General features: G+C 47.6%; 1 protein-coding gene across 5 annotated transcripts; it reads right to left on the bottom strand.

Moving 5' to 3' along the window:
* Positions 1 to 1,705: 1,705 nt before the first annotated feature.
* LOC132334074 (serine protease inhibitor Kazal-type 5-like) lies at positions 1,706 to 17,722 on the bottom strand. Of its 5 annotated transcripts, none has more exons than XM_059859786.1 (14): positions 17,575 to 17,722; positions 16,384 to 16,409; positions 15,183 to 15,310; positions 14,612 to 14,678; positions 12,920 to 13,047; positions 12,784 to 12,835; positions 10,332 to 10,462; positions 9,670 to 9,742; positions 9,130 to 9,191; positions 8,255 to 8,336; positions 5,702 to 5,832; positions 5,272 to 5,335; positions 2,352 to 2,404; positions 1,706 to 1,974 (listed from the first exon to the last, which is right to left on the bottom strand). In XM_059859786.1, the coding sequence occupies exons 1-13, from the start codon at positions 17,630 to 17,632 to the stop codon at positions 2,399 to 2,401; spliced, it is 1,008 nt and encodes a 335-aa protein (XP_059715769.1). In that variant the 5' UTR covers positions 17,633 to 17,722; the 3' UTR covers positions 1,706 to 1,974; positions 2,352 to 2,398. The 5 variants fall into 5 exon arrangements, with proteins under 5 accessions (XP_059715769.1, XP_059715770.1, XP_059715771.1 ...); XM_059859787.1 differs by having other exon boundaries at positions 5,702 to 5,829; XM_059859788.1 differs by lacking the exon at positions 16,384 to 16,409 and having other exon boundaries at positions 17,575 to 17,689.
* Positions 17,723 to 21,570: the final 3,848 nt, after the last annotated feature.

The raw sequence follows: 21,570 nt of genomic DNA, 5'->3' as shown, positions 1-21,570 counted from the left end.
GCTTTTATGAAATCATGTAGATGTCCCTGCACATGATGTTAGCTGGAATCAGTGAGCAGACATCATCAGAGAACATTTTTACTGTCTGACATTCATCACTCTCTGGCTGCATAAATAACATTCAAGAATGTACTTGTTTCATCTCTGCTCAAAGACAAAATCTGCATCTCCCAAAACAGCTAACCAGCCCCAAACTGGTGACTCCCACCCTAACATGACTCTACTTGGTATGGGGATTTTCCATGTAGAAAGAGGCAGTCATAATTTGTTTCTAAATCATAGTGTGTGCTCATGTTAAAAATAAACATATAAACTATTAACAACCACTTATGGCAAAGTCTGCTGATAATTAAATCAATTTTTATTATTATCAGCTGCAATAAAACATGATGCATGCGTAAGCATTTTGAGAGTTCATAATCAATTCTCATTAACTGCAGTAGAAATAGAGGATGTGATAACTTAATTGAAAGAATTCTACATCTTTGGTGGGAGTGAAAATAATCGGTATTAGGTAAAATCCTGTCAAAATCTGAAAGGCACTTCAACCTTATCTGTAAGAGAAAAGTGTTTACAGATCAGGTCACAGCTAAAGTGGACTCAAACACTGCAAATGTTCATTCAAGGTCTTATGGAAATGTCCTGCAATAAAGTTTATACAAATAAAGAACCTATTTGCTTTAAGAAACAGCTATAGAAGAGAGTACAGAAAGTACGTGCAAACCACCATCAGATTTCTATTAACTCACCATCAGTGTCTCCTGTTCTTCAAACTCCACCCCAGACCCAGATCCACTGACTCCAAAAAATAACCAAGGAAACCCTTGGCTCAGAGGCCTGGCTTCATCTGAACAATTTCAGAATATAAATGAATTAGGATCACCTGTAGGTCAGTTACATCTCAGGACACCACCTCTTTTCTCCTTAAGAAGCTTAAGCTGTTCCATACCATGGAATTTCTCACTTCTCCATGTGCCCCAGCAGCAGAGTCCCAAAGGAAGGATCCTCCTCTCCTTGCAGGAGATGGTTCCTGAGACAAGCAGTGACTTGAGCCTACAGGGAACTTCAGGCCAAGGCAGAAGGTGACCCAGCAGCAGATGGTCCATGGGCCACCACAATGGCTGAGCTCCCTGCACAGCCTTGAGGGTGCCATCAGTGCTTCTGCCCTCTCACAGCAAGAAATACTGGCCAAATTGACACTTCCAGATCCCAGAGACCTTTCTGGGCTCAGCACATCTCCTAACATGACCACACAACATGTATCTACTTCCCAGCATTGTTCCAAAGTGAAGGCTGGAAGAGGACACTCAGTGCATCCCTAAACTGCCAGCCCAAGACACAGGGTGCTTTACAACAAAATTTCCTCTGTAGGTTTCCAAATGTAAACCAAACAAATCTCAAACAACCCTCTGAGGTAGGTAAGTATTGTTTAATGTTCATTTTAGAGGCAGGAGAAAAGGGCTGATAGGGCAGTGAAGTGATTGGCCCAAGACCTCATAAAGAGCCAGAGAGAATTGTCCCCTGACCCCTTCTCTCAAAACCCCAGACCACACTCTTCCTCCTTGGGTCCAACATCTTCGCCAGGTATTTACAGCAGCTGCTGCACCTCAGGGTGCTCATTGCCTAAGGAGCACATGGTGCAGAGCCAGAGCAGGGACTGGTGTGTCCCTCCCCTGAGGCTGAGTGAAGAACAGTGACATGAAGCTGAGGAGTTATGTTTATTGGAGAAGCACGTTTAGACACAGCGAGGCAGCAGGGACTGCAGCAGCATGCACGGGGCACACCTGGGAGGCACCACTGAGTGCCCACAGCCTCTTGCCCTCCACCTGAGCAAGGACAGGCCTCGTGGGCTGCAAAAGGGGATGGAGGCAGCTCAGGCCCCATGTGCTGCAGAAGGGGATGGAGGCAGCTCTGGCAGTCCTGGGGGCTCGGCAGCTCCCCTGATGCTCGACATCGACGCTTTCTTTACTCACTCTGCAGAGACAGAGGGCAGACAGTTTATTTCTGTAATCCCAGAAAGGACCACGAGGAAACCTTAAAGCTGTGATGTTCTCATGCTCTGCAGGGGCTCTGGGCCATTCCTGCCTCTCTCTGATGGGGGACCACTCTGCCAGCATCCTCTCTGCTCTGCAGGAATAGCTTGGCTGAAAAAACAGAGCCAGGGAAAGGAGAGGGCAGAGCCCAAGTCCCCACATGCTCAACCCCCCATCATAAGGCTGCAGTGACAGAAAAAAAAAAATCTGCAGCACCCTCTGCCCTGGGCCTGCAGCTTTTCTGGACAAGGTGGGACACAACCTCCAAAGGATAGGCTGGCCAAGCAGGGCTAAGTCACTGCCCTTCTCTGTACATACCTTTGGTCACAGCTGATCCCTGGTATTTGCTGGCAGTCTGAACTCCATTACTCCTAGAAAGGAAGAGCAAAAAAAATGAGCCCATCCCCAAGCTTGACCACATCTGTGTGACACTGGTACCAGTGTGACAGCCCCTCAGGCCAGCTCAGTGCCACACAAGACAACGGCAGCAGAGCCTGCCACGGGGCAGGCAAGTTGGGCCACTGCCAGCTGACGAAAACAAGACTAATTTCAGCATCAAGCTAGGTGCTTCCCACACCTATTTTCTAATCTGGGAAAGGTCCTGCTTTTTTTCTGTCCCTCCTTTCACTGCCTTTAAAAGTAGCATGGCAAAACAGAGCATTGTAAGGAAACTGGGACTTGCCCACTGCAGATATGGGAGTTATCTGTTTGTTGAGAAACAGGTTTAAAAAAGAAAGGGAGAAACCCTGGATAATCCCCTTTTTCCCCTGATCTATTGACCAGTGTGGGCAGGCTGGTGACTACTGCCCAGGTGATTAGTGTGAAAAACCTTTGAACAAGAAAAGGAACTGCAAGATATACAGGATTAAAAGTCAAATGTGCAGGAAAGACCCACAATCAATTCATCCACGTGACACAGCCCTGCAGGACCTACCAGCCAGTTAACTTACCAAAAAAAGATATCTTATCCCACAATGCCGACCTAGATTTGTCATCAGTAAAGCAGAACGGGATCAAAGGAATTCAGTTATGGCAGAGACCTTCCAGGGAAGGTGGCCAGACCCAGTGCTGGCCAGTGGGAACAGGCTCTCACAGTGCTCCCAACCCTTCCCACAAGCATCCTTCCCTGATGGCCATCAGGTCACCAGAGCCACCAGAAACACCTGGAAATCCAGCTGGAGCTCTGCAGGCAGGAGTGGTTGCAGGCACTGGGCTGCAAAGGGATGAGGCAGCTTTAACACACATTTTCCCAGGCAACCCAGCACTCTCCATAGGTAATTTAAAAATACAACTCAAGGAAATACTACAATTTTTGGGTAACAATTTCTTATCTTCTTCCAAAGCATTTCACATTCTGCACATTGCAACTCTCTAAACCCATTTCTGATACCAAAAGCACTGCTGGAGCTGCTTTCCACCAGGTTTTAGTAGCATATATTGAGTGCCTGAATCTTCACCAGAAAGAAAAATTCATTATGCTGCAAGTGAGCATGAATTTTAGTGCTGAAAATAACATTGCTCTGTACATTGTTTATAAGCTCCCATAAATTTCCAGCCCGATTATTCAGGTGACTTTAATAAACATAAAGAATAAATCATTGTGCAGGGGGCTTTAGCTTTTCTTGCCTCAAGAAAAAAAGCTTAGCACTTTGACTTCTAATTGCATCCATCTCTCCTTGGAATACTTAACACAGCTGCAAGCTCTCTGACTTCCAGTAAATGGCATCTCCCTGTTATTGCAAGGGCTTGAAGGCTGTAACAGCTCAGTGAGACAGTAAAGAATTCCAGACCAAGCACAGTTTTTTGGGAATCCTGTCTATTTTTCAGTTGCCACGGTGTATCCAGTCTCATTCTGTCTTGGACACAGTCACTGACAGACTCTTGTAGTGCCTCATCTCCCTGTACCCACAGGCCAGCAGCAGCTGCATCTCCCTAAGGACTGAGACACAGAGGCCTCCAGGACTGTCACAGGCAAAATTATTTCTCTCTGCACTGCAATTTCTTTGACTTTAAGCAAAGTTTAGAGCACTCTGCTGCTTTAGAGAAGAGGGGAAAGGAGCCAGGTTTGCTGTGTTTGGGGGATCTGCTGGTGTCCTGGCACTGAGCAGAAGAAAGCATGGAATGACACTATGGCATGATGGCTCTCTCATGGCCCACACCCCACTGTGCCTGAAAACACATGGATACCACATCCATACTCAGAAGCTAAAGCTCCCACCCAAAACTTCCCAGAAATCTCTTTGGTATGTTCAATATTTGGATTCCCTATGGATTTAGAGTGGGAACCAATCTATTTCCCTGGGGATGAAAATTCAGTTTCTCAAGAGTTCATGACAACAAGCACAGCCCTCCCCAGGTGCTACAGGACATCCCGTGCACAGAGTCACAAACTGAGAGACTGGCTGCAAATCCAAGAGCTGGAGGCTGTCCAGCTTCCCCTGGTAGAAAGAAAAAGCACAGCTAAGAAATGTTTAACTCATCTGCCCTGTGGGATTGCACAAGATGTCAAGGCTCAAGACCTTTCCCAGAAGTGTGCCACCTAGTGAATAATCTTAATTTCCCAACCATCTCCCTGGATATTATCTGGGGAACAAGCCCTTTATGGTTTATACCATTCTGACCTTTCTAGCCCCATCAAAGTGCCAGGAAGAAAGTCAGCTATTTTCCCAGACACATCACACTCCTACCACACAGCCTAGGCAAAACATGGAGGCTATGCCGAGGTTATGCAATAAATCCGAGCATCAACCTCTATTTAAACATCTGGACCATGAGAATCCCTTCCTGGGGCTCTAATCATCCTGTCACAGGTGCAGAGGGCAGGCTGGCTCCCCAGCAGGCACATGGAGTAAAGTGGGGCACTTTCTTTTCTTCACCTCTTGGCATCATTCCACTCTAGGAACAAAATAAAATAGAAATAGGAGCTTCAATACCTCTCTTCCCTCCCAGCCAACAGGGCTGAAGAGCAGCTGGAGAGCATGCCTTTAATTAGCCCACTGTTCCCTGAAGGAACAAGCTAACTCTGTTAACCTGCCAGCGAGGTCCCAGTGTGGACACCCAGCTCCTGCTGAAGGGCACAGTGGGCAGCTGGCCACTGCCAGCCACTCCTCATTCCTCACTGCCTACTGTGGCTGCCTGGATCAGGTCACCACAGGCTGAGACGGTGCCAACTGGGAATTTCCACCAGGGGAGAGGCAGAGATTGATGTCTGGCAGCCCAGCTGTGGTTTGCTGCTTACCACTGCAAGGCCAGGCTCTCGGCACTCGCCTCGATAGTTTACCGTGATGAAGTTTGAAGCTCTCCTGCAAAGGGAGGACAAGACATTGCTTATTATTCACTTGCAGTGCCACAGCTCTCAGCTGCAGGCATGACAGTCCTCTGTGGGCTCCTTAATGCTTTGATGCTACTTCCAATGTGATGGCATTTATTACTCCCCAAACGATTTCATGATTGGGCAGAGAGGGAATAGGGGACCCTGGCAACTTGTGTATCTTAATTAGCTGTCATCAGATTAATCTCAGGCATTTTGATCTATGTTTGCTTAACAGCAAAGCACCAAGGACACACTTGATAGTGAGTCATGATGTATCAAAACAAACACTGTTCTGCAAAAGACACTCGGGAATGGTGGATGGCCCTGTATTACTGAAATCTCTCCACCTACTCACATGGCAGCTGAACACAAGTCACATTCATTTTTGTATGTTTTCCCATCAGTGCCACAGACTGGTTGTGAGGATTCGCTGCAGAAAATCCTTCCACCCTTTACCCCATGCAGAATTCGATCACAGTCCAGCTGCTGAAGAGAGAAAGAAATCACATTTGGTGACAGTTCACTTGCTAGACCCTCCTTTACATGACCTGAAGGAGCTCACAAACCAAGCCTTGCCAGGCCACACTTGGAAAGACATCGTGTCTGCTGTTGGACCAGCCAACCAAGCTTTGGGGGACAGAGCCCTCAGTCCCCGCTCACCAACCCACCCCAACACTACAGTCTGGGGCAAGACTTATTCCTCCCAAAGTGCATCCATCTTCTACCTGCACCGAGCCTTCCTTATGGGTATGCTGACACCATTTATCTCCAGGGGCTGAGCCGCAGCCCATGGGCCGGAGCCGAGGCGGAGCGGCTGGCGCTGCCCGCGGGCGGTGCGGCACGCAGCGCTCCTGCCGCCCACCGCGCCCGGGACACCGGCGGCTGTGACTAACGGGGGTGCCCTCCTGCTGCCTCCAAGCACGGCAACGGGAACGCTCAGACACAGCTTTCCCTATAAACCACACGTGGCACAGCCAGCACACAGCGACAGAACAAGGAGTGACATGTAGGGATCCCCCAAAAAGCCTCTCGCACCCTCGGAGCAGAGGGTGTTTGTACAGTCATAGCAGATTTCCAACAGCAGAGGTCAGGGATAGCACAGCCTGGTCCCTGGCACGCACAGCCCCTTCCTCAGCCCCAAGAACAGAAAAAAAACGAGACGAAGAAGTGACTAATGGGTTCCCAAGCCCTTTCTCCAGTGCTACAAAATGTGTTGCAACGGCTGCAAATGAGAGAACATTCCAGTTCCCCTCCACCTGGAGATGCAGCATTTAGCACAAAAATGATGGTTTATCAGCAACAGGAAGCACCCCAGGGAAGGAGGATTTCATGCCAGGCAGCACAGGGGAGGTTTTGGTGATGTTGGGGTGCTGTGATAGCACCTGCTGGTTAAACGTCACTTGCTAATTTCCATAATGTGCTGCTTCCTCCCTCATCTGGGTAATTATCAGTGACGTGAGAGCAGACAGTGCTGACCTTTGCAATCCTCTGCTGGATGCCTTCCTACGCACCAGACATTGCTGCCTGCACCACAGCCCAGGGCAGGAGGCCACCCCTCCAGCAGCCCCACACATCACAGGTGCCAGCAGCCCGTGCCACCACTCCTTTGGCTCTGGGAATTGTCTGTGACAAAACCCACAAGTGGCCCTGCAAAGAGCAGAGGAGCAGATCTGCTCCCTGAATCACCTCTGGTCTGTCAGGCTCATCGGCATCCACTCCCCCTCCGGTGCTACCAGGAAGTACCACTAAGCCCTGAAGCAGACTGGCCTTATTACATCTAATGCTTCCTCTGGAATGCATCAAAGTTGCAGCACCTGAACTACTTTTTGGGTTTTTAACTCAATTTTTCTCGGAGTGGTTAGTGGCAGAGGCTTCAGAGACAGTTAAAGCAGTTGGTAGTAAGATTCCTCCAAATCCATAGAAACATTTCCCATCTCTTCCAGAATGCTATTTAAATTACTGTTATGAAAAGTCTGGAGGGATTAAAACATCAGGTATTTTTTTAACCATCCTACCTCTAGACAACACCCTGTGATAGCGAGATCCACAGTTTAGTCACCCTTTTTACACTAACTTATTTTCTCTTATTAGTTCACATTTTCCACTTTTAGCTTTGTTGGAACTATTCCATTTTCTTCTCATGAGAAGGGAGAGCAGACACCCCCACCTTACTCCTACAGTATTCCATACACAGTTGTCATCTACCACTCAGTGTTTCCCCCTTTAGCACTCCTTCCTTCTGCCAAACTTGTCCTCATCCCCTGGTCACCTCCACCACCCTGCTCTGACCATGGTCTTTATCTCACACCTTCTCAGCATGGGGAGGTAGCACTTTTTACCCTGTTTTGGCCACATGTGGGGCAGGATTCCAGCCTGAGCTCAAGACCCACACCCCCAGAGCTGGGGGGCTTCCACAAGGAGCCAAGCACTTCCCTCTGTTTCCATGCCAGGTGGTCCAGGGGCTTTCAGCAGGCTACAGATACTTTCAGTCATTCAAACTCTTTCAAGGACATGGGGCCAAGTGAAAAGCTTCAGGGTTAAAGCAAGAAGAGGAAAAGCTGCTGGGAAAGGGGGCTCAGCACCAGCAGAGGAGCACCCCATGGAAGAGGTCCCTGTTTCTGCCCACACAGCTGCCACCCAGGGGCAGGAGGGGGACTGGTGCCCACACAGCTGCCCCCGAGGAGGAGGAGGGGTAATTGGTGCCCACACAGCTGCCCCACAAGGGGCAGGAGGGGGACTGGTGCCCACACAGCTGCCCCACGAGGGGCAGGATCCCGATTGGTGCCCACACAGCTGCCCCACGAGGGGCAGGAGGGGTAATTGGTGCCCACACAGCTGCCCCCCGAGGGGCAGGAGGGGTAATTGGTGCCCACACAGCTGCCCCCCGAGGGGCAGGATGGGGATTTACCATGGGGTCCTCGTGGCTGTCTCTGCTCTGTGACTTGCGGCCTGGTGCCCGGTTGCAGTTCCTGCCTCGCTGCACTTGTGGGCTGGCAGAGAGAGCAGAGATCCAGCTCAGCACCATCTCCTTCCAAACAGGGGGAGCAGAGGGCCAAGCCCCCCTCCCTGCAGACCCCCACGAGGGCTGTTTGCACCATGGCATCCACCCACCCACAGGAGAGGAGAGGGAGAGGAGCCCCCAGGCACGCACTGAAAGGGAGGAAGCCAAGAGCAGGACAAGGCCTTGCCCTGGGCTCAGTCTGAGAGCACCACCACCCCTGAGCTCTGCAGGCCTCTGCCAGCACTTGATGCAAGGGGGACATGAAGGAACTGCACCAGGCAAAAGCAAGAAATCTCAGTGTGGCCCAGAAAAAGCAGCAGCAGAGTCCTGCTCAGGGCCAACAGCGACAAAACAAACAGCTCCTGCCTGAGCAGTGCCCAGAAAGCACATGGTGCCTTTGAGCCAGGGCCAGGCACACACATGTGCAATGCCAGGAGACATTTTGCTGGACAGAGTGTCCTGAGGTGGATTCTGAGCACAGCAATCACTGGTGCTTCGTGCACAGATCATCAAGGTCAAAATGGTTGCATGAGAGACATGCCCCAGTGTGTGTGTGTCTCTTCCCCATCACCAGCTCAGCCCGTGGGAAGAGCTGTAGTGAGCACCAAACAGCACAACGTGCACTGCTCCATCCCAGGCTGTGCTGTCCATCCATTCTTGCTCCAATTAATCTCCTAACCACCCCTAAAAAATACAGGGACATGGAAGGGGGGCAGAACCCACTGCCAGGCCTGGTGGTGTGTGTGGGGACAGGCTGCCAGCCCAGGTGCTGCTGAACTCACCCTCTGCCCGAGGAGAAGGGACGCCTCTCGTTCACACCCTGCCGTGAGCCACCACAGTTCTTCTGCAAAGGGGCAGAACACACTCAACAACCACAGAAACAATTTCTATGCAACTAGGGGAAAAAAAGCTAAAGCAGCTCCTGCCCTGCCCCCTGATCCTCCCAGACCCAAAGAATTCTGTTCGTAAAGTAGCAGGTTTGATGCACTCCATACCCACCAAATGTTATCATCCAAGGGTTTACAGGATTGTCAGGAGTCTGAACCTGCCCTTTATCTCTCATATGGCATCACTGGGAAAGTGAGAGGGGCAGTTCTGTCAGGTGCAAACATATCCAATTTGTATGCTCACACCCAGGTCTATCCCGCAAATGAAGGAGGCTTTGCAAAAGCAAAAGCTTCTCCCCCATGATTAGCTGGCTACAGAATCCTAAACACCTTGCTCACCCCAGGCTGACCACAGGCAGTCTCTGGCTGTCCTGATTCCACAGACTCTCACCAGACCCTTTCTGAGTTCTGCATAGGCTCTGAGCTCCATCTCACCTGCTTTGTCCTCTCTGAAGCAGGCAATTTGTTGCGCTGGAGATTTCCACCCTCTCTTTGAGCTTCCTTTTTGCTGGAAGACAGAAAGAGGAGAAAAAATGGAGTGCTATGGTAGTGTGAGTGCCATCAGCACCCAGGAGCAGTGTCAGGGTAAGACAGTGTAAGCTAGTGTCATGGCACTAGGTCCCACCTCCCCATCCACAGTCCCTGTTCCTGGTGGTCCTGTTCCTAATTCCCACCCCAAGGCTTCTCCCTTTCTCCTTCATATTCCCACTGTATGCTACATCCAGGTTCCCAGTGGCTGCTTTCATATCAGATCTGCTTCTGCATATGCTCTATGGGAGTAGAGAGAGAGAGCATCTGGAAGGCAAAATACACACGTGAGAAACTCCTCAGGAGCTGCCCGTGTCCAACAGTCCCCTGGGAAAGGGGCTTCTCTCTGTCACCCTTGCTTCTCCTCCTCTACTCCACGCTGCTTCTCACCTGCCCTTGGGCTCTTAGTGCTAAAGGGGAAGGGGGAAGAGGAGCCGTACTGCCAGAGCATCTCTTAGAGGGCCAGGGAGTCAGGATTTTCCCAGGCATTGCCTCACAGGCAGAAGCTGCACTTCTGCAGCCAGAGGTTTCCCTCTTGGCTGTTGCTGCTCAGGGAAAGGGGTACTCACAACTTCTCAGCACACATGAGGCATTTGTTGATGTGCTGCCTGCCAGAGGCATCCCGGACAGGGGCATTCTCCCTCGTGCAGGACAGGCGGCCGCCGGCTTCAAACTGGGAGCGAAACTCGCTGCAGTCATCCTGCGGAAGGAGGGCAGGGTTAGGGCACTCTGTCCTCCTTGCCTTATTGATCAGATCCTTAGAAACCTGGGGTTTGCCTGCCAGGAAAGCATGGAACCATCACAAATGCATCACAGGAGAGTCTGGGTGGGGGTGAGAGAAGTGGGTGTGCAGTACCAGCCACTTAGCATATAAACAGAGGGGTGAGTCAGAAAGTTCCGGGTCCTTCTGCCTGCACAGCACGTGTTGGGAGTTTTCTAGTGTGGTCCCACTAATTATTATTCTCCTGGCTGGGCTATCCAAAGCATGCCAGTGATGTGACCGATACAGCAATGAAGTCACTCCCTTTTCTCCCAAACATCCTTAATACACAGCTACAGCCTTTTCCCAGATGGTAGCTCAAGATAATTTTCTTTACAAAGCGTGTAGGATCCTCCAAACCAGCCACACTTTGGGACGTGTCAATCAAGAGGCAGCAGTTAAAACATAAAAGCACAATGCAAACACACTTAATAGCCCACGAGCACAGGAAGGTTGTTTGGAAAGTGGATGATTAATTTGTTCCTTGTTCAAAACTGCTGTACAGAAACTGTGTTAACCTGCCCCTGTTATGTAACACAGATGGAAACATTCAGTCCCCCTAATTTCAACTATTTCACATATTGCAATAGGCAGTTCCAAACAGCAAGTACAAAGGGTAAGGAAGTGACTTCTGCTCACCCTTTTCTTTTTTTAAAAACAGCTTTTAAGACTTGCAATTTTCTGCCCATTTTGTGCACACTTTTGCTGGCTCGCATGAAGGTCCTTGGCAGGTCACTGGCCTCGCCCTTTGCTTTGCCCAGAAGTTTACAACACTACATCCTCTCTGCCAGGGGGAAGATCCCCCCGGTGTTGTTCTGCATCCCATCCAGGCACCCCAGCTCCTCAGCTTTCCCACGAGGGTAATGCTGGCAAACCACTCTGAGTACAAAGCCCCACATTTCCCTAGAGCCACCCCAGCCACAGGTAGCAGTGATGAACTAGCCCTGGATGAGCCTCTTCTGCTGTGCCAACAGCCATAAAGCATTGACCCATCAGAAATCAGTGTTGCACCCACTCCAGAGGGTCTCTCCATGAGCCTCACAGCTTCTCCCCACCACCAGCTCACACCCCTGCACAGTTCAGTCAATGCTTCCCCTTCCCAACAAGCCCAGGAAAGCTCTCCTTGTTCCCTGGGACCAGCCCAGCTCAGCAGCCCAATCCCCTGCAGACAGATCTGCCTTCCCCTAAGAGCCTCTCAAACATTTTCTCTTTGAGCCAGCATTTCTAGAGCCCTATTCAGGCCTGACCTCTGCTGCAAAAATCTCACGGAGTACATCTGAGTCGTGCATTTGCCTTTTTCATGGCCTCTAACATCCCTGACCCACTAATAAATGCAGGGCTTTCTTATCCTTTGTCACTTCCACCCAACGAGAAGGAATTCTTGTTAAGCACTGACTGTGTGATCTTGCACTGCCATTACATTTTATCTTGTTTCTATTACTCCAGGCCTCAGCACTATCCAATTAGTCTTGAGTGATCTGCTGATCCTCCTCTGCTGATACTGCCTCCCAGCTTTGCCATCAGCAAATTTCACTTACACTTCTATTTTTTTGTGCCAAAGTCATTAGAAAAAGCACTAAAACAGGATTATCCCCAAGACTGAAGCTTAAGGGGGCCGCACCAGTCCCTACCATAGCAGGAATCAAGAGGAAAGTGGTGGAAAGCAACTATTTTCCCCTTTACTGGGCTGCTTTTGCCAGCAAAGCATCAGTGCACAGCAACATGGAGGCTGCATCATGCCAGGGAGAAGGTGGCAAATCACAGCTCCATGAGAACAAAGTTTTCAACACAAAAAAAAAAAAAAAAAAAAAAAAAAAAGCGCTAAAACTGAGCCACAGGCCTGGAGAGAGTGCAGGGCTGACATCTCCCAGAACACAATGATCTCTTAAGCTGTGCAGAGTTCATATTTAGGGCTTTTCACACATTTTCCTTTTCCAGCTAATTAGTAGCCTCAGCAGAACTGACCTCTCCACCTGAGAGCTGAAATTCAGGACAGCACAGCACACCTGGCTTCCTGCTCTGTCAGGATTTGCCTGTCCCTAGATCCACGGGTCACTGGGACAGACCATAATATTCAGGCACAAGTTGTTCACTTGAGGGATTCAAGAGCATGAATAAGAAATAAGGAACGTAAGGAAAGTGGATCTCAAAATTAAGTCAGAGGAGAAAGAGCAACAGAGTAGAATAACATTCCCTTTTCTCTGTCTTGGGTGAAAATCCAATAAAGTTCCATATTGACCTGCCTAATACTTTAATCTCACCTTATCTTTTCCTTGTCTGTTTTTAGATAACTTCTGCTCATTCTCCCTTTTGCTGGAAGAGAAGAGATGAGAAAGTGAATGCCAGGGTGCTCCAGGGAGGGAGGAAAGGTTTCCCACGCTCCTCTCCTTTACTCACAACTTCTCTGCACACATGATGCACTTATTGCTGTGCTGCTTCCCAGAGGCATCTCGGACAGGGTCGTTCTCCCTGGTGCAGGAGAGTTTCCCTCTCTTGAACAGATCCCGAAACTCCCGACACTCATCCTGTGCAAACACCAAAAGCATGGGTTGACACAGGTATGCTGACAGAGAGGCACATCTCCCTCAAATCCACAAAGGATAATTCACCCAATGAGTTACATTTCAAATGTTATTTTGCTTCCTTAAGGAGTAACTCGGTGGAAAACCCTAACATGCAGCATAAAACAAATAAATCCGTATGTTTCGATCAGCAGATCTGTCTTTCAAATCCAGGGTTTGCTATTTCTAACAGGTAACATGCAAGAGCCTGCCCGAAGGACCTAAGCTCTGCTCTAAGTATAAAATCCACAATTTCTGTGAATTTTAAATGAGAAAGTCAGTTTTCCCATCTCTCGTGAGAGAACATGCTACTAAAATTAAAGAATTTTAAAATCCATGCACAGAAAAAAAAAAAAAAATGAAGCTGCAGGCATAAGAAAACATAATCCTTGAACAACACCTCTTGCCAGGTAGATGAGAGTAAGAGGTGGGTGTTTTTACCTTCCACTTAACATGATGGTATGTGTTAATTGAACCAAAGCACTCTATTTCACAAAAGGCTTTTGTAGCAAAGCCTGCCTAAGCATTTCAGCCCAGCCTTTACTTTTCTCTGAACAGCTTTCCTATAAGTTTCAGGGCAAGTCTGGAGCATGAGAAACTCATGGAACATGTGAGGTCTTCAGGTTCATTTATGCAGCACTTACAACCTTATCTGTTATGTGATCTGTAATGCATTTTTCCTCTCACACCATGTAGAGGAGATGGCTTGATAGCTTATCCCAGTTCTGCAGATGGGGAAGTCAAGCCTAGAAAATTACTTGCCAAAAGCTAGACAGAAAATCTATGGCTTAACAAAGAAATTCAGTGTAGGTCTGTTCCTGATGCTGTAAAACTGTCCTGCTGCCTTCAGGACCACACTTTGGCAAGTCAGATGTCGAAAAAAAAAATCTCCCTTAGGACAGCTATGCCTTACAAAGCCTTTAATTTGTCCAGACACACAAGAGCTAGAAAGATACCCTGCTTAACCAGATGTAAAAAAATAAATAAATCAAACACCACAACCAACACTATCTGATGGAAACCAATTTGCTCCCATCTAGAATAAAAACCCAAGGCTAAAAGGACAGCTCCCTCCACATAAAGACCTGCTATCTAGAAAAACAGCTACGGCTAAAAGAAACCACATGTGCATCAACAAGATAAACAAGGGACAATTAGAGCCAGCCTATTCCCACACCCTGCCCTAGTCAGAGCTCACATGTGCCAACCTTGCTATTAAATATTTGCCAGATTCCAAGGGTGCCTTATAAACAGGCAGGCATCCTCCTCAGCCAGGCTCTGGGTCAGGCACACACCGGGGCTGCCGTGATTGCCTGGGAGGAGCCGCCAGGAATTTTGGATTTATTATGCTGGTGGATGGCACAAAGCCTCACACTCTTCCCAAGGCTGGGCACGTTTGCCCCGCTCCCCTTCTGCAGGGCCCTTTCCCACGCTGCAGACGAGGAAGCGCCCTGGGCAGCGGGTCAGAGGCAGCAGACGAGGTGCCAACGCCAATAAAACCGGCTTCGACAGCCGTGCTTCACCTCACCTTTCCCAAGGAGTTCACATTCCTGTCCACCTCTCCACCACTCCCTTGGGTTTTGGAGTCTCTTTCCCTGCAAGAAAAGGAGGCATGAGTGATGGGGCAGTGTGCAGTGCTTGGACACAAAGCCAAAATAGGGTGATTAAAGGCCAGCCCAGCCAACCCCACCTCCCCATTGCACAAGGCAGCAGCACAGACCAGCAGCAGGGCTCAGCTCTCTGACACATGTCTAGGGTGTTCATCTCTGCTCTGGGGGCACTGTGCCACCCTTTCTCCCTGCCTAATAGCCAGCTCTCCCCACCCTAAGAAACACCACCTATGGAAACAAGAAATTAATCTGTGGAAGTTTTCACTCTGCATTTCCTCACGCTCTGTGGTGAGCCCCCACCATGTGATGAGCTGGGGAGAGCTACTGGGTTCACAGGTTTGCTGAAGAGCTTCAAACTGGTCTGGCTGAGCAGGGACAACAGCTTTATAGCACAGAGCCTCCAGAGAGCTGGCTCCCTGCTACGGGAGGAGAGGGCATGCTGTGGGTGGGCAGGGCTGCCACTGGAGCCAGCAGGCAGCTGATACTCACAGCAGCCTTTGGCACATCATGCACTTGTTGAGGTCTCCTTTTTTATTTGGGCTGCTGAAGGGCTCCTTGGTGATGGGACAGGAATACTTCCCACTGCGCAGGAGTGACCACATTTTCCTGCATTCATTCTGAAAAGCACAGAGGAGGGCAATCAGTGGAGGCTCCCAGCAAGATTCTGAGAACTGTTTGTTCACACTGAATCTTCTTTGGGTGTGCTGCAGGCTCTCAGCAGCACCGGGTTGCTCACACAAACCACGCTCCTCCTCTGCCCATCCCTGGCCACACACCACACGTGGCACAGGCTGCACCCAGAGCCCTGCTTGTGGCTCCCGAGGCAGAAAAGACAACGAGAAAGTTCAAAACCCATTGCAAGAACCATTAATCACCGGGAAAGGAATATATATTTAAGGAACACATTTAATTTACATACAGCTGCAAATTACTGCCCGCTACAGCAGAGGACTGCACGTTATAAAGTTAGCCAAGAGCAGAAAATACAGCCCTGGAAGTGCCAGAGGGATGCAAGAGGAATGAATGGGCCAGAGTGACTGAAGAGTGATTCACACACAAGACAAGCACAGAAAAGCACAACCCTCTCACGAAGCAGAGCAGTAATATTGTGCAATGTTGCAGCAGCCCATTGCATCTTCTGCTGGGTAACTGAGATGCAGACCGGGGAGAAGCAATGAACCGTTTAGTTATTTTTGGCTACTGTGTTTCCCGAAAGGATCTTTACCAAGGAGACAAGCTTGCTTGATTAAAACATGAATGGAACTGACTTCTAAGTCATTGAATCAAATTATTTTCTGAGACTCAAAGGACTTGCCTTAATTCTTTTAATTATGAAACTCAGGAATTATCAGAAGCAGGGGTTTCTGCTGGATCAGAAGTTACATTCTAAAATATCATTAAAAATATAATTCATGCCATTTCTAACATCATTTCATGAGATTCCAGCCCAGAGCTGTTTGGATATGTTCTCATCATCATGCACCAAACACACACTGTCAGCTGGAGCCATTGTCATATTACCTAAGTGTTGTCTCCAAATATGGAGAGATTCACTGCTTTTTCCACCACTGAAAAAGCTTTATAATATCTAAGTATAGTGCATCTAAATGGACTTTGCTCAGAGCATGCATTAAAGCAGTGTAAGTTGGCAAAACAAAGGGAGAAGCAGAATAGAAAAGGTTGGACTCGCCTTAATCGAAGCTTGACTGGCAACATCTGTGACAGAAAAACCAACAATGAAACCATACAAAAATCTTTGAAGGGAAATTTTAAAGCAAAAGCATTTAATTAAAATACTTGATGCAGTTTCCTAATCCACCCAAATACCTCTTGATAAAAGCTAATCCAATGCATTATTTCACACTGATAGAAATTCTCTAATGCCCAGTCCTTTCTGGAACATTGCACTTTTTGTCATTCAAATGCAAAATCACATCCATTTTTTTGAGTGTCTTTGTGCCCCTCTTTACTGTGTTACTTTTCTCAGGCTTAAAATCCAAGCTCCAAGGATGGCCCAGTAGTTTCTCCATTATTCTATAGCCCTGCCTGGGCAGCTGTATCAAACCCACACAAACATTTTTGGCATTCTTCACCATTCCTGAAAATCGGGATACCAGATCTAGACTATTATTGTTTGTCCAAAATGACAAATTCCTTTTCAAGGCCCATTCCATTTGCAGTACTTCACACAAATTATCAAATTAATAATGAGTCAGCAGGTGAGTAGCTGATACCCATTTCTTTTTACTAAGCCACTTAAAGCTGGTATAATATGTTTCATCCTCCTTTGCATCATCAGTGGCATTGTAAGGAACTGTCAAGAACTCTTCCATTAGCACTTTTTCAATAGAAACTGGCAGGGAATTGAAAGACCATTGCTTCAAACCTAACTCCTGCTGTAGTCTATCTATTGTAGCCAAATTACTGCAGCCACGTGAAAATGCCTTCCTTTAGCAAGTGTTGACAAGACATTACCATTTTTCTGAATTCACAAAAAATTGTATTACATTTTTGTTCAAAGTTGGGCTTTTCATGGAAGAATTCAGTCTGGTTGGAAATTGGTATTCTTCCACTCAGATAAATGGGGGTTTGGCTTTTTTGTTTTCTTCTTAAACTGTTAATTCTATTAAAAATAGATGCTTTCATCTACCAATACAACTTCACTATTTCCACATGAAAAAGAAAGAGTAGTTAACAAGACAGGTTATATCAAACTAATACATGTAGAACAACAAAAAAATATGTGGTCTTCTGCTATACCACCAGGCTTTTTACAAAGCAAGGGCTCTCTAACCCTCTCTCTCTGTCTTTATGGGCACTCCCAGGCTGCGTCCTCTGCCAGTCCCAGATTCCAGCACAGAGAACATCACAAGTTACTGACCTGAGAAGAAGCAGAAAAATGCCAGAGCAAGGACCACCGAGGCACCTCCTATTTTCATGGTGAGGGTGCTGGCAGCTGTTTGCCTACGTTGACTCTACTAGAGCATTGCTCAATGAAACCCAAAGAAAGGGCTCAGGGCTGATCACGTATATATAGGTGACCAGGTTCTCCGCCTTCCTTATGACGTAACCTTCCCAAGAACCATCATTAGCTGAAAAAACCAGTTTGACACTACTCTAAATTCTAATGATCCCATTAACACAATTAATTTCCATAAGGATGGGACATATTTGAGTCACTCCCTGCGTTTTGTCAAGGTAAGAAAATTATAAATAGATCACTTCAGATCCCTCACACAGCCAGAGGGATTCTTGCCATCCTCAGGGTGGTTCATAAGGCAGCGGGACTCCAGTCACCACTCCACAAACACCCTTTCATATCTCAACCAAATAGCTGAAAGGATTTTAATAACTTGACTGCAGAGGAGACAACAAGAAGGCCAGGTCACTCAAACCTCTGGAAGTCAGCCTGCTTTTATTAAAGCACCTCAGTGTGAACCTGAAGAGTAAACATCCAGGAAATGCCAAAAAGCATCAAGTTTGAGGCTTTGTTGAAATTCTTTGGGTTTGATGCTACAGTTCTCATAGCAGCTGTATTAATGATAAAACCATACTGTCAAATCCTCATCTTTTCCCAGTTTCTCCCTGTTGTCTACAGGAAAAAAAAAAAAAAAAAGGCAGTGTTATTAGTGAAAACCATTCTTCAGCCCAGGTAGGACCTGGCAGACCATTATAGATGCTGCTCTTTGAGGTGTGTTGTTATTGATGCTAAAGGGTCCAGCAAAGCAGCCCTGCTCTGGGCTTTCTCAAAGAAGAGATAAGATGAAAGTAATCATCCTGTGCAGTGTTTCTCAGGAGTCCCAAGAGAGGAAAATAAAGATGACATCAAAGTTTTGGAATGTGATTTACGTGGGAAGAAGCTGTGTGCCTTGTCTCCAGTGAAAAGAGAAGAATTTGGAGAGAAAAGTCATTTGCAAGGTTTGAAAGGGGTGGATAAATGAGTCAGTCAAGCAAACCAGAGCAACGAGGGGCTCAGGCACAGGCTGTGGCTGTGTAGAGAGGCAGATCAGCACCATCTGAGGAAGAAAACATACTTCTGCATGACATATGTGCCTGGCCAGACAGGCCAGCAGAGCTCAGTATAAATCCTTGTAATAAACTGCTGCCACACATTTCTCAGATCAGAACAGTTGCTCCTGTTCACAACTGGAGCCAAAGCCAAGCCAGCACAGCCCTCATTTGGACTGTGGTCACCCCAACATTTCTTTTCAACTCAAACTGAAGTCATGTGCAGGTTCACAGTGGAGAGTTTGCAATACAGTAGCAAAGTGCCCAAGGCCATGCAGATGGTTCATGGCAGATCTGGAGAGCTGTGTATTGTCCTGAATCATAAGATAATTCCTGTATGCATATTTGGGCGTGGAATTGGAGGGAAGGCCAACAGGAAGAGAGGAAAACTAAGCTGACAGAGCATGTGTAAGTAAATCCTTGGGAGAATTGCAATAGAAAAAGCAAAAACACCCCAAAAAGTGTATGGTAGTTTAGCATGGAAATCTATCTGAAGGACAAAAAACAAAAGATGCTATTTGTTACTGAGGCTTCTGCCCATGAGTCAGCCATGAGGTGGGAGGGTTTGGGAACGGGAAGCGCATTTTTGAAAAGGGTTTTGTTCTTAAAATTTTCTTTTCCTCCAAAAGTTCTATTCTGACAGAGAAATGAAACAATTCCCTGATTTAAGACAGCTGGCTGACTGCCCTGTTCCTGAAGGAAGCAGAGTGGGTGCCAGATCAGGTCAGACTGGCCAGGTGAGAGCAGCTCCCAGCCTGGCAGTGCAGAGTGACAAGGAAAAGGAGAGGAGACAGGTCCTGACCCCACACTGGCCTTGTCACCACCCCACTCTCCCATTCCCACCACGCAGCCCCCTCTCCACCAATCACACCCACCCCAACATGTGGGAGAATCTCAGAATGGCCCAAACACACCTTGATACCAAAACCAGATCCAAGCTCAGTAGCAAAACTCAAGAGGGGAATAAAATAAAAAGGATTCCCTGCCTAATTACTACTGCACAACGACAACCTCCTAAAAAAACCCATTAATGGAATGAAATGTGAAGGGATGGAGAAGACCCAGCAATGCCTCATGGTTTGCAGGATTATTTGTGTTACACAAACCTGGGCACAATGAGGGATGACAGCAGGAGTGTATTAAGCATAAACCTTGCCTGACTCCCTTGATTGCCTGTATTGATCGATTTACACCGTATTGATCCATCTACACCATGAAGTCTCAATCCTGCACTGGAATCCAGACAGCCCATTAATTTCCACAGGAATTTATATCCCTTAGGATTGGATCTGGAAGAGAGATGATCCTGATGCTTTATTAATATATTTTTAGCACAGCACCTAGCTAATCCTAATTTACAAATATATGCCAAACAGCTGGAGAGCAAAATGCTACTGAGAAAAGCAGATGAGGGCAAGAAGAGATATTGCAAGGGTGTCTTTTATTCATGTCTCAGTTAAAAAATTTGGAAAAGTAAACAGCATATAATGATGCTGTGCCTGGTAGGACAGCTCTCACTGGGTCTATTTTTCACCACATTCTGCTATGAAAACAGGAATCAGGATAAAAATAATCATGAAGGAGTAACTAGGAAAATGCAGGAGAAAATAGAAGCATAACATGAAATGTAGGGAACCCCTAGGCAGCTGAAAACCCAAAAACAATACCCTGCAGCCAGCAAGCTGGGCCAGCACTGTGGCAGGCAGGACACAGCCACAGTGGGCATTCACCTCTTCCCTCTCCAGGGCCCCAAGGAGAATGGGAAGGGAGTCCAATAAGCAGCCAGATAATTTATACCCTAATTAGTGATGAACATCACACTTTTCCTACAGCCATTCTCCCCTTTTTTGATGTTCCCATATTTATTTCCCTCACAACCTGTGCCCTGCACAAAAATATATCCACAGACAGAGAAAAATAATTGAGATGCCTTGTCCACTCAGGAAGTTGTTTTTCTTCCCATTAGTGACAAGGCACTGTTTTGCAGGCACTATCACCTCCTTCCTAATGGGTTTAGCATCACTTAGGGATATTTTTACCAGGGAAAAGCTTCCTGGCGGCATAATTGGCTGGGATGGTGATGCTGGGGGTGCTGTTTGGTTTGGGGTTTTTTAGGGTGTTTTGGTTTGGGATTTCTTTTTAAGGCAGTGGAGGGAGGGTTTGCTTGGGGATTTTTTTGGTTAGGTTTGTGGGTTTTGTTAAACCATCTGTGCTTTGGTAGCTCTTCACTGTTTGAATGCCAGCCCCCAGCCCAAGCAGCTCTGAAGTTGCCCTAAATGCTTGAGGACATGAGCTGTGCTGTCCCATTCTCACCCCAGAGCAAGGCAGTGTATTGGGTCAGGCCTCCAAAGCCACCACACAGTGGAACAAAAAGCCCTGATGAGGATCTGCAGCCCATGTTTCACCCTCTTTTTCCCTGGCAGCAGTGCCAGCCTCTTCCACAGCACCATTTGTCCTCATAAAACTACAGACATGATTATATTCCCACCATAGATGTACTTTTCTGTCCTGATTGATGCAATTTTTACCTCCCACCATCTCTCTTCTTCTGAGGAACCCCACCAGCATCACTGCTCAACACCTAATTTCTATAAAATATAGAAACTGCTTTCTTTTCCAGCTGACCACTGTGTCCCTCTCCAACCCAGAGATCCTCGGGGAGAAAAGGGAAGAGACAGAGTTGTTTGGCATATTTAACAAAGGAAGTACAGACTAAATGCTGTTTTGCTTCACAGCCAAAGCTGAATCCAGAGCTCTCCACTTCAGCAGTTTCATGAGTTCATAGAACCCCAGAATGGTTTAAGTTGGAAGGAACCTTAAAGATCATCTAATTCCAATCCCCTGCCATGGGCTGGGACAGCTTCCACTG

The sequence above is a fragment of the Haemorhous mexicanus genome, chromosome 15 (genome assembly GCF_027477595.1).
Source record: "Haemorhous mexicanus isolate bHaeMex1 chromosome 15, bHaeMex1.pri, whole genome shotgun sequence".
NCBI classification, from domain to species: Eukaryota; Metazoa; Chordata; class Aves; order Passeriformes; family Fringillidae; genus Haemorhous; species Haemorhous mexicanus.
This window is presented reverse-complemented; position numbering and strand designations above follow the sequence as displayed.